Below are 13,245 nucleotides of genomic sequence, written 5' to 3'. Positions count from 1 at the left end.
TTTTGTAGTTTTGAGTTGGTATTCTTGTCTTTTGTCTAGTTATTGTTTGCTTTTGTTCTTTGATTAAATACATTTAATTACTTGTTAATATTTACTGTTTTAGAAGTTATTACTTTTAGGTTATAAATCTATCCAATTTTTGTTTGATATTCATCAGTATTTTCAATCATTTTATATTACAAGTAAAAACTGCGTTTCCATTTCAGGTTAAAATTAAGTGATGTGACGTCATGGTAACAGCTCCGGATTGTGCATTTATATGTTTTATGTTTCTTTCCACGTTTGTAGTCGTCTTTACTGGTAAGTTTGTAGTAACATGCGACATTACAACTCGGTGTAAGATATGATAAATTCTCAAAATAAATTTGACATTTCTACTTCTACTAGCAAACGTACAGAAATTTCTTACCCTCTTCAGTTGTACATTCTTACATCGATTCTGAATTTTAATAGCCTATGCATTATTAAAGCAACTATTGAAACAATATTGACGGTACCGCTGTGACATCTATGGTGTTGCCATAGATGTCACAGCGGTATGAGTTCGAGTCCCGCGCAGGGAACGTCAAAAATTTGCTTCGCAAATTTGACAATTCTAACAGCGTTGGGAATTTTTCAGACCCTTCTATATATATTCTAAAATTCAAATGATTAATTTTTAATACATGTAGACTCTTATCACTAAATTACACTGTCATATACTACAGCAGCAGTTTTAGTTTCGCATCTTCACATTTTTGCATTCTCAATCCCGATATATTGCATCGCTCTTCCACAACCCTTTTTCCCACTCTCAGTTTCTACTTTACGATTAAACGTCAGTACAGTTCATTGCATTAAATAGTAAGTACATACCTTGGTTATTGCATGAAAATTTCTTAGAAATACCTATTTTTTTTTTTGTTTTATTTTTTTTTTGTTTTTGTTTTTGTTTTTGTTTTTGTTTTTTGTTTTTGTTTCTTTTTTACCACAGTACATGGATTCCTTTTTTGTTTCTTATAAAGTTTTCATTGGTTCAACTAAAGCTTTAACATACGAAACGAGTTTTGTTAATTTGTTTTACAAATGACAAGATTCTTATTTTTCTTTGTGATTTTATATCGTAAGTAGGGACATTATCTTGTGATCTACATCTGATGCTTCTAAAATATGTATCGAATGTGGTATACAAAACAAATTTAGTTTACATTAAATCCTATTTCTAATTTTAAAGCCATGATTGGTAGATCATTATTGGCATTATATTTTCCTACAACATAAATTTTCTTTTTGTAAGAAATGAATTGACTGTGACTTAAAACTTCATTTTTAAAAGAATAAAAATCCTATAAACGTATTTTGTGTCAAAGCGATATTGAGACCTGGACAATTGATGAATGTAAATTTCCAAATATCTTAAATATTCATTCTTAGAGAAGAAGAATAAATTTAATTTAGTCTTTTCATAGTATCTAGTCACTGAATATTATATGCGTTGGTAGTTAGGATTGGCGTACAACTTGAGATGAAATGAACGCCAGTTCTTCCACATTTATGCACAAAATGGGGGCAAAACTTTCAAATGCCCTGTGACAGTACACATCTACCGTTGTGTCAGCAGTAACTTTGATGTTACGTCATGATAGAAAAGAAAACTCTCTGTTGATATCTTCGTTCCTGTTCTGAAAGTCTTGTTAGATCCTGTTATACCTAATTCTTTAAGAACCTTTCTGTCAATGTATAGTAATCTATCAAATAATTTAGCACGTTGTGTCGTTGTCAAGTTTATCATGATTCGTTACGATATACATATATTGTACATCAATCATTCAAAAGACATTAAAGAATTTTATCCGAAATCAATAACGACTTTACGGCCATTTACTCTTAAAGGCCCTCACAAAACTGTAAGATATAAGAACATGTTTTAATATTAATACTGTTCATTTGACCAAGTGTAATTTTATTTCAATTTTGGCGACAGGTGCCCGCATAAGGTTTTCCCAATAATGAGATAATAAACTAAGAAAGGATAAATCAATCGAATTGTCCCCCAAAGATACTTTACAAAAGAAGTAGGCAGTAAGGATCACCGAGTCCTTAACTTTATAACAATAAAAAGGCATGCTCAATAATAAAGAAAATGGGTATATATTTTATTCTAGTTTTGTTATATCGCTGGTCATGTCTCGACTATAGGGTATATGTGAGACGTCCATTAAAACTCACTGCGCTTCTGCGTTAAAAGATCTATGATCTCCCCCTAACAGCATACGTCATTTCCGAAATATATCACCTTCGACAGACCGATTTTGATCCATTCATGTTTCAGAAAGAGTAATCAATTGAACCAAGGTTATAGGGTAATCAAAAGAATGTAATCCAGGGACAACGACCAGGCATGGAAAACAGACATATACAACAAAGAACATAAAGTAACTAACATTATACATACAAAGTAACAAAACCAAATCGGAGTTATTTCTATTATCTGTTGTAAGCACTTAGTTACTGGCTGTAACATTTTACCTTGGGAATTATAATTTACTGAAAGAGTAATCGAGGAAACCAAGATTATAGCGGAAAGCAAAAGAATGTAGTCTAGTGACAAAGACCAGAAATGGATAACAGACACACACTACAAAGAACATAAAATAACAAAAATAACACATACAAAGTAAGATACGCAAATGAGCAACTCGGACTCCACTGAAAACTGTAAGCATGGACCAGGTGTCCTCTGCTTTTCTAGAAACAACCGCCGAGTTGCTCATAAATTAAAAGTCAAGTCCAGGGTAGTCGAAATAGGAAAGCAATTAGTGTATATAAAACGCATATTATTTTTCAAAATTTGATACATATTCCAACTTGTGCTACTTGAATAGGAGATGATCATCCATCTAAAGGAACTGATTCGCAATAACCATTAAAAACCGGCAGATAGAAGCTTTCTAATCGTGAGGTTAAATGAATTTAAAGCGAATTTTAAAAAGTATCGTCTAGTCTAATTTGGACATAAAACGTCTCAGATTAAGTTTCCTCAGATTTTTTTATACGAAAGAAGGGAAGACCTTCAATTTTTTAACGTTCAGACAATCCTCCGAAAAGCTGTGAGAATTGAATTTAATTTCGAAAAAATCGATAGTACGCAAGTGATAAAAATTAAGAAATTGATGACAATGTAAGAAAATTTATAACATTTTTGGCAGTACTCATTGACAGCCACAATACCACAAAATATTTCGTTACCTTTACTATTTTCCTATCAAATAATGCATCGTTCGGCGTCTCCATATGTAATGTATTGAGGTCTCTGTAACATTTTCAAAACTGACCATTATATTTCTTTTTCTTCCCATGCTCTCACAAAATTCTTTACCAAATGAGTCTATTCGTTCTAAGGTTTGATCCAAAACCCTAGATAAACATTAGCCATGACTAAATAATGCTTCAGCTTTCTCCACAACACATTTCATAGCCATCAATAAAACATCGTTCATCAGCTTTCCCGATATGTTCTATCGGATTTACTTCCGAATGTGTTCACCAATGATGAAATTCCATTTATTTTCATCATTTCTATTAGTCTATTAATTTGAAACCAGACACTTTAATGTTTGAGGACGTTGGGTGTATTTAAGATAAATAGCGTTTTATCAAATACGTGAAAGATGCTATATGGCTTTGTTAACTTGTGACCATGATCCAGGGCGGCCTAATGTAGGGAGAAATGAGCAAAACATTTCCCTGAGTATAACTTTCTGTTGTGACGTCACAAACGTATTGTTTTTGAAGTTGTTTTTTTTCTTGCTTGAAACTTCATTTTCCTTTCAAAATTTTGTTGCAGTATAAAGACAATAACAGTGCACTGACTTGACAAAAACTTTGATATACGAATTCGACTGGTATCTGTGAAAATGCTCGGCACATCCTCGCATTTTCCCGCGGTTCTATGCCTCATCCGTATCAGTTCTATGTAAAATAAGTGGACTGTTATTGTCTATAACCCTTTGAGTGCCAAGGCTTTTCCTTTATTTTGCCAAGGAAGAATTTGATTGATTGATTGTTGGGGGTTAACGTCCGAGCAGCAATATTTCAGCTATATTCAGACGATGAACATGAAACGGATGATAAAATGAACATGAAATGATGATGAAATGAAATACGGGATGGGACACAAGCACAGTAGGGTCGACAAATTTTGATTGCCACTAGAAAAAGGGAGGGATGGGTAAGGTCGGGCAATTTAGCCTCCTGTGGCGGAGCGCAAAGGTTCCTACTCCTATCGAATACCACAGCAGGGTTCTTTAACGTGCGAGGAACGTGACATCTTTCCCAACACGGTGCACCACTATGGTTTGCGGTCAGGTTTTCCGTAGTATAGCCTGACAACCCCAGCATGTAACACGCCAGGGGTACCCCATTCCACCACCTGGGGCACACATCCCAGTTGCTCTGTGGGCAGAGCGCCTAGCCCCTGGCTAGGTTTCTGAGCACTATTTAGTCGTCTTTTACGACAAGCTTAGCGCTGCTGCAGGCCTATTCTTGTGACACCCGGACCTGCACGGGGCGGAAGAATTTGAAGATTCAAATTCAACTGTCCTGCTTATGACGTCGACAATAACGTAACGTCATTAGAAAGGGCACAACGGCGGGGTGATCGAACGAAGAAAGAAATAGACGTAAAATATTCATCACTTGGATGTTTTTGAGTATATTTTATGATGTCAAGTTGTCAACTTAGTACATATAGGTATTGACGTACTTACGTACATAAAAATGTACCCAAAAATATAAAAGAAAAAAAAAGTAAAAATACGTAAAAAGAATATAATTAGACATTTCACGAGAAGTGTTTTTAGTTACTTTATGTTCTTTGTTGTGTATGTCTGTTTTCCATGTCTGGTCTTTGTCCCTGGATTGCATTCTTTTGATTACCGCTATAACCTTGGTTCCCTTGATTACTCCTTCAACTTGTCGATGTTCTAAATAAATCTTATTTACTACATTAAACCTTTTTTTAATACTTAAAAACCCGTAGTTAGCACACAAAAAGATTTCACAAGTCGCTATATTTACACTGATATTTATTTAAAAGGGATATAATAAGCCATTACATCAACCAAAGAAGAAGTAATTTGAATTTCATATCCATTCTCCTTAAATAGGTACAGTTTAAGAAACAAACAGAAGTAAAAACGATCGTACTTTAAAGATAAACAACCAAATTATTTGAATTCGACCTACGTGTATTTTTATAACAAATCCTGTGAGAGACTTTACTCATTACTTTCATGTATCCAAACTAATGGGGCTATGCATGAAATGACACCTTCTGCGTTCCAAACCTGAAAAAATAGGAGCAGTTTCTCTTTTTTTTCTATACTATATAGTTTGCAATGTTTTGTTTGGTTAAATGTTTTGTTTATGTTAGCAGTTAAGAAAGTTAATAATCTAATTTTGACATAGTCACATGTATTGATTGATTTTATTTCGTGTTAGCAGGAGGGGATGAATCTTGCATAGTACAATTCTGTCAGAATCTCATTTTTGATTTTGAACTTACGAATTAAGCTTATTATTCGGGATATTGAAAGGAATCCTCAAAAATTTGGTAAAACCTCTAGGAATAAATAAATTACCTTCATGCCAATGTTCTCTTTTCCCTAATTACTGAATACTTGGCACTAGTAGATGTGAGAAGATTAATTTTCATAACCATATGTTCAGTTGACAAAATGTTCCGTGCTATCCATGTCAACTTAATTGAAATCATTGTGCAATATTTGCGATTTTATCAATAATAAATACATGTGCATAATGCATCGTTGAAACTATATGTTTATATAGTTTAAAATTTATCGTCACAATGTATTTGTTTCTGTTTTTCTTTTTCTTTTTTTTTTTTTCTTTTTTTTTGGTAATTTCTTTTACACGTTCTATTTTTTGTTCCCTGCACGAAATTCATGAAGAGCAGGCTGGTTTAAGTATATTGCACTGAAGATAAAAACAAAGAGAAGTAAATAAAATGTGTGAATATTTGATCAATAGATAACGACGAGTAGAAATAAGACGTTGTTTTAATATGCAGAGTCTACCCTGTGAAGCACCCCACACATCATCACGTTCAGAACTGTGACGTCAATGACATTATTGCAAAACAATCGACTTGGAACAGTTGCTATATATAGGTTTTTGGCAAAATACGGGAGTATGAAAACCCTATTTATAGGCTCTTTGGCATAGTAAGGGTTAAACACTGATAACTCATAACCAGCAATCAGAATTTCCATCAAAAGGCAACCGCTAATTGCATGGCACTTATCTTTATAGAAGCCTTGTTGTAACTTGTATTCTAGATACAATAAAAACAACTTTTAGAAAATACAGAGAAATGAAACAAAATAAACAGTCATCTGAGATATGAGAAACCTTCAAAATGCTAATATACGCAATTATTGAAAAAATAAAAAATGGGAAATGAGCAAGAGAGAGAAAAGGCAGACAAAAAAAAACAAAAAAAAACATTGCTGATACCACTTCGAAATTGTGTACCATAAAGCACAAGGAAAATGCTCTAAATCAATGCCAGTAAAATTGTTTCTGTTTGTAGCATTGCCTAATTGACCCCATAATACAAGTTATTTATCGCTTCGTTAGAACTTGTTCTCCCGTAAAATCTGTTATGTGGCACTATTTACTCCTTCTTATGTCATTATTTTTTCTACTTGAAGGTTTCGATCTAAAGCGATATATAGTAGTTATTTTTATATTCAGTTTTATCTTATTCTTATCTTATGATGATCTTATTCACAGTTTTTCTACTTTAAACACGACTTGCTCGAAAGCTATTTTTAATGCTTATTTTATTAAAATTTATCTTCGATTTTGTATAAAGTATTCAAATATATTTTCTATCATTTGAGTTGTATCTTTTTGCAAAAGGCGTTTACTATTGCTTTAAAAAAATAAAGAAGTTGTTTCAAAATTTTGTATGAATTTTTTTTTCTCATTATAGAAACCCAGGTCTGTATAAACCAGACGAATCCGAAACTAACGGACGAACAGAGATTATATATGGTACTAATGAATAACTATGATCCAAATACTAGACCAGTTTACAACGCCTCGCACCCAGTCAACGTAACCATAGGAATAACACTAACTCAGATTTTTGACGTGGTGAGTTTCATGTCATGGAGTCTATATCACTTCAAAACAGTGACTACGAATATGTAATAATGTTTATACTTAGAATACCATACTACGTAGCTAATCCTTTAATGTTTTTTTTTTTTTATTTCGTTTAGGATTTTTTTTTTTGAAATATTCAAGAAGGGGTGACTTCTGGAATCATGTCGTGATAATTCCAAAATTGTTTTCGTGTGTTTCGTTTTGTTTTCTTCCATTCTCTAATTGTAATTAATTATTGAATGAAAGATCTACGTTCATTTCTAATTGTGTCTAGTTGAGATTGCTAATAGCTGACATAATCAAAATACCGTATTTTAGCGTGAGCAAAATACAAATGTTACATACTGTATAATTTTAGGATGAAAAGAACCAGGTGATCACAACTAATATATGGCTTGATCAGGTCAGTATCATACCACAGTATCAAGACAATGAGAAAGGTATAAATAACCAAACAGCAAGGAGCTGCAAAAACTGTGAAATATGCATTTAGAAGTATAAAATGCATATGCGTAAGCATTCATACGAAATTATATCCCGTACAGCCTTCTTTTGAGCGTGTTCAGTAAAAGCTTGCCAAGGAGTTATCAATGGAACAAGATTCTAGCGGACATCAAAAGAATGTAATCCAAGGACAAAGACCAGACATGGAAAACAGACAAACACAACAAAGAACATAAAATAACCAAAATAATACATACAAGGTAACAAGAGTAAATGAGCAACTCGGCCTCCACTAAAAACCGGGGAACATTGACCAGATGCACCGGTAGGGTAAGTGGTCTCTACTTTTCTAGAAACAATAATCACATTTTAAACAGTTTTCTAGTTATGTTTTACGTTGAAATTCATTGAACGAGGAGATACTATTGTTAACAATAGTAGTTTTCAACGATTGTTAATTGTGTATCTAGTAGAACTCCTGGATTAAAATTGATAAGAGGGACATCGAACCTTTGACTCCCCAAGGCTCTTTGGTGTTTTTTTTTTTTTTTTTTTTTTTGAATATTTATACTGTTTGCAAAAAAAACAAATTCCAACGGATGTCATGTAGTTTTAATTTTCTTTTCAAATTGATGTAATTTGAACGTCAAGTGAATGGTTTAATAGGATTGAAAGAACAGCTTAATTGATGCTTAATGATGTAAAGCTGTTTTGAGGTTTAAAATTAGTGATGTTATTTTGGTGTTATGCAATCAAATCTGGATTAACACGATAATTAATTTTATGATGACAGAAATTGATTTAACTCACTTCTCCCATGTGATTCTTACGATGGGAGACAAATTTGTTTTAATCTGGAGAAATTGTTTTATAGTGCTGGTGTAAATGCACCATTGCAAAGCTTTGGGTGAATTATTGATGTATGCTAATAGATATCCCCAAATTTCCAAATATTGCAGTGTAAACGTTTGTCCCATCTGTCCGTCGTTCTGTTCGTCTGTCACAGTTTGTTTCTGCAAAATGTCTGTCATCATTTTGTGGAACTGTAGCCCGGTATCTTAAAAAGTAAAGACAACTGCAACATCAGTTTGTATAAACAATAATTTGATATATAAAATATTCTCTTTGTGTTAATATTTTCTCACGAACTTCCAATATACTTCGAAGATATTTTTGTTCCTACCAAAAAAATTCTTTAACAACCTTCTACTAACTGGTTACGGATTGTAGTATGTGTTATGGGCCGTTCAATATTTATCAAAGTATACTGGGCCGGTGCGGTTTTTCTTCCTTCTTATATTTATCTTTGATGCTTATCCGCCAAGAGAGAAAAAAAAATCTACGGATCGAGTTAAATGTCAAAGCAGAAAAACTTGTTGCCCAGCAATATATTTTACATGATTCATTGAATAGATTTGTTTACCATTAACTATATTTTTATTGTTGAAACTGCACCAAGAATATATATATTTAAAACCTTTACTGCATGCGAGATAAATAAGGATCCTTTCCTAATATATTTTGGTAATTAGATTTGCATATAATTTTTGATTTTTTTTCTTTTTTTAACAATTTAATTTAAAAAAAATTCTACCAAGCACATGCACAATTCTAAAAGAAACTTTCTGCCCAGCTATAAGAGGATCCAATTATACATTTGCACCGGCCCAGAAATCTGACAAATATTGAACGGGTCATTACCTTTTGCTATACTGTTTCCGTCAATATCATATTTCTCAAAAAAATATATATACAGTGCAAAGAACTTTTTAACACTAATGTTTATAATTTATATAATTCATGAAAATATATGCGGTCAAATGAATTCGGCTTTTTTTTGGACAGAAGTTCATAATCAAACCTACATCTTACATGACAATGAATGATAATGATTGTATTACATCTAATACTTACAAGATTACAAGTCTTGCTTCGTCTTTTTCGTTGTTCGATTTTGTTTTCACTGCTTCTCATCCCAAACTGTATATGCAATGGTCTTTACTCTGGACGACTGCCATGGTATTTCTCTTCTTTTCTATAGAGTTGGTATGATGAAAAGCTGCATTGGAACCCAGATGACTATAATGGACTAAAAGTTCTGAGAATGCCATGCAAAAGTATATGGTTACCAGATATAGTCACATACAATAGGTTTGTAAAGGCATTTGAACAACTCCTAACATACTATACATGTGAAATGTGCTACTTTATTCATATGGGCAAGCTTTTATATCTGTTCCATTACCCATTCAGTCCCATATCAATATTCCAATGTAAAATGACCATTAATACTTACATTCAGTTTTCTTTGCAACAGTGTATAAAACTATTTCATACCTCGATTATAATACAAAAATAATAATTATTAGAATCATATAAATGTGTTCTTTAAGTTGGTAGCTAAATGATATTTGATTTAAAACCGACGTCATAATTAGCCATTATGTCATTATATCTAAAAGAAACAAAACAAAAATATTCACAGGCTGTAAAGTCGCAATGATATTTCTGTGAGAGGTCACTTGCTTTCTTATTAAACATCATTACTAAAGCTTAGCGCCTAAAAGACATTAAAAGTAATGTAATCAATCAACCAATTTAATGCTTAATGATTTATAGTATAGAATACTACACATCAACATTGACTGTGTTGTTTAGTAAAGCTGATGAATATTAGCTATTATTTCAAATTTCAGTGCTGAGGATTATACAGATGGATATATGGAGGCTTTGGCAATGGTGTCTTATGATGGTACCGTTTTCTGGCCTCCAATCGTCAAACTCCGTAGTACATGCAGCATTGACATAACTTACTATCCATTTGATGATCAAATTTGCAAAATGAAAATGGGGTCTTGGGCCTACGATGGTTTCCAAGTCGATGTCTTCGATAGTAAAAAGGGAGTAGATCTCTCCAACTTTGTCAGCAATGGCGAGTGGGAATTAGTGGGGGTGAAATCTGTCCGAAATATAATTGTGTATACCTGTTGTCCAGAACCGTTCGTCGATGTAACATTTATGTTACATATACGTCGTAGAACCCTATACTACACATATAACGTTTTGATACCATGTATAATGTTGTCAGTCCTGACTTTACTGGGATTTTGGATGAGGCCTGATAGTGGAGAGAAAGTTACTCTCGGATTGACCGTCCTCCTGGCTTTCTCTGTTTTTATGCTTTTGATTGCTGAAAATATGCCAGCAACGTCGAATTTCGTTCCTTTAATAGGTAAGCATTACTTTTTTGTAGAAACGATTCGCAATTTCAGAATGTTTGAATTGCTCTTTTTCTCCTAATTTTAAATACTGGAATGACAATGGCAAACAATAAAAGAGTGTTTAATCAGTTTACTTTATCGGCTGGTTAATTTGTGTATATTTTTCTTACCATTTTCTGAGCTGGTATAAAGATTTATTTGTCTAGCATTTGTACCAAATTTGACGAAAGCATATTGTTTTAGTTACGACAGAATGGAAATTTAATCAATAATTTACATAAAAAGATAAATATGGAAATTCAGATAGATTTCTTCAACATTAACAATGATAAAAGTTGGAAAAGCTGTCCCAGTGTCATTGCTGTAAGATTTACACTTCATATATGCTAAAATCTCTTGTCTTAGTAATATAACTATAAATAAGTGCTTGTTTTAATTGTGTAACGATTCAAACTCGAGTCGTCTGCTGGAAATAACTATATGTTTTTTGCATATTCTGTAGCTTTTTGTGTCATGGTGTGTTATTTCCGTTTTGAGTTTTCTTGTAAAATTGTTTACTACAATGTTTAAATAGATGTTTTACCTAACATCCATAAGTTTTTTGTTTTTTGTTCTTGTTTTTTTTTTTTTTTTTTTTTTTTTTTTTGAAATACAGCATTGCGTACAATGAAATCATTAACACCGATGAGTGTGTGTCTGGTTGAAGAGCGACATGTTGAAACTTTTGAATATCTACAGTGGTAAAGGAATGCTGAAGTCTTTCAACACTACATGTCAAAACAAACATTTGATTATAATCTGCGTCTTCCAATTCGAATGTATAGCGAACTTTTGAAGTTAAAAGTTCTTTCTCGTATGAATCCCACAACAGGAAACAAAGGGTTGGCTACATGTTGTATGGTTTTGAATGCTAGATTTGTCCTTGCATCGAATTTTATCCTGTAATAAACAGTATAGTAATCATTTTTCCTTATATCATTTTGCAGGGATATACCTTACAACTGTTATGAGTTTAACTTCAGTTTCTGTTGTCTTAGCCGTATTTACCTCAAATATAAATCAAAGAGGTTTCCGTGAGGTCGATCTTCCTCGTTGGTTCAGAACCACTGTCATGGCGCTGGGTCGAATAATGTGCTTTAAAATGGTTCATCTAGTGAAAGAGCTCCCATCGGAATTTCAAATGATTCCGTTAAGTTCTAGAGGATATAATCTAAACATGAAGACGACATTCTCAAACGATTCAGGGTGTGGTTTACTAGACTATGAAAATGGCGATTGCCGCCAAAATGATCAAAATCATCACAGCAGACGACCAAGTCAAAAAGTGACAACCACACAAACCCCTTTACATGAAGGGAACTGGGAACTTGAAGAAATTTTACGTCGTTTGCAAGTTCTTATTGATAGAGATGAAGAAAAAGAAAAGACAGATTTTTATTCAAAGCGGTGGATAGAAGCTGCAGAGGTGATCGACCGTTTCTTTTTCTGGATATTTATAATCGGTACGACTTTTTCGTCTGTTCTGCTCCTTCTTATTATGCCAATGACAAAATCAGTTCAAATAGACGGAGAAGTTCCAGTTCCTTGAATTGTTTAAAAATGCAAACAAGATGTGATAAATCAAAAGTCTTCCACATATCAATATTGACATGTATTATATTATTATTAAAATAAATGCACTACAGAACCTTTGTATATCCGATATTAGATGAATGTGTTATGAAAGTTATTAAAAAGGGGAATTTGATATCAATTAATTAATTCAATTTTAATCTGCCCAATGCCGACTTTTGACAGACTTCAATGGCTAAATGCCATATGTACGTCCACATGTTGATGATAAAAAGAGCACCAATCTTTTTTTTATTTTATTAAATATTTTCACCTTTGTTTAACAATGTAGATTTTCAATTATTTTTTTACTCCGGCTGCTGCTGAAAAAAAGTTATGATTTTCACCCTTGTGTAAAAAACTGTCAATCAACAAAAAATAGAATATTTTCAGACGGGATCATCTTTTTATCATTATTTACCTCGATTTAATTTTTCGTGTTGTGTGGCTATCAACAGCAAATACAGGGTGTTACAGGTGCTTAAATGCAGCTGTTCATCATTATCTAATCCATTTGAAATGTAACAAATAATGGTGGGTCAAACGTACCCCAATACTTTAAATCTGACTTCTACAAACACTACAGATAGTGAACAGATATACTTGCTTGGATCAGGAAATCTAAAGTGTGGCTTTTTAGGTTATAAGTACTTCAGGTAGCTCAAATCATGCAGCAGCCTATACAGCTTCATAGTACCAAATGATAACATTTCTCCATTTCAAATCTTCTCATGTACTTAAATTTAATTTATGTATTAAAGAGAGATTCAATTTAAATAGCTTGATAATCCAAATA

General features: G+C 32.8%; 1 protein-coding gene across 7 annotated transcripts in view; it reads left to right on the top strand.

Annotated features, from left to right (window-relative positions):
• LOC148621706 (neuronal acetylcholine receptor subunit alpha-9-like) overlaps positions 1-12,591 on the top strand; it is a 28,356-nt gene extending 15,765 nt beyond the window's left edge. For all 7 annotated transcript variants that reach the window (XM_088576361.1, XM_088576359.1, XM_088576364.1 and 4 more), the window contains exons 2-7: positions 207-300; positions 6,998-7,161; positions 7,532-7,576; positions 9,659-9,768; positions 10,314-10,849; positions 11,825-12,591. In XM_088576361.1, coding sequence (XP_088432487.1) covers positions 231-300; positions 6,998-7,161; positions 7,532-7,576; positions 9,659-9,768; positions 10,314-10,849; positions 11,825-12,426 — 1,527 coding nt within the window. In that variant the 5' untranslated portion in view covers positions 207-230 and the 3' untranslated portion in view covers positions 12,427-12,591. The remainder of the gene's footprint in view (positions 1-206; positions 301-6,997; positions 7,162-7,531; positions 7,577-9,658; positions 9,769-10,313; positions 10,850-11,824) is intronic.
• The last annotated feature ends 654 nt before the right edge of the window (positions 12,592-13,245 follow it).

The sequence above is a fragment of the Perna viridis genome, chromosome 3, assembly GCF_037379345.1.
Source record: "Perna viridis isolate PV_CMFRI_1.1 ecotype Kerala chromosome 3, ASM3737934v1, whole genome shotgun sequence".
Classification (NCBI taxonomy): Eukaryota; Metazoa; Mollusca; class Bivalvia; order Mytilida; family Mytilidae; genus Perna; species Perna viridis.
This window is presented reverse-complemented; position numbering and strand designations above follow the sequence as displayed.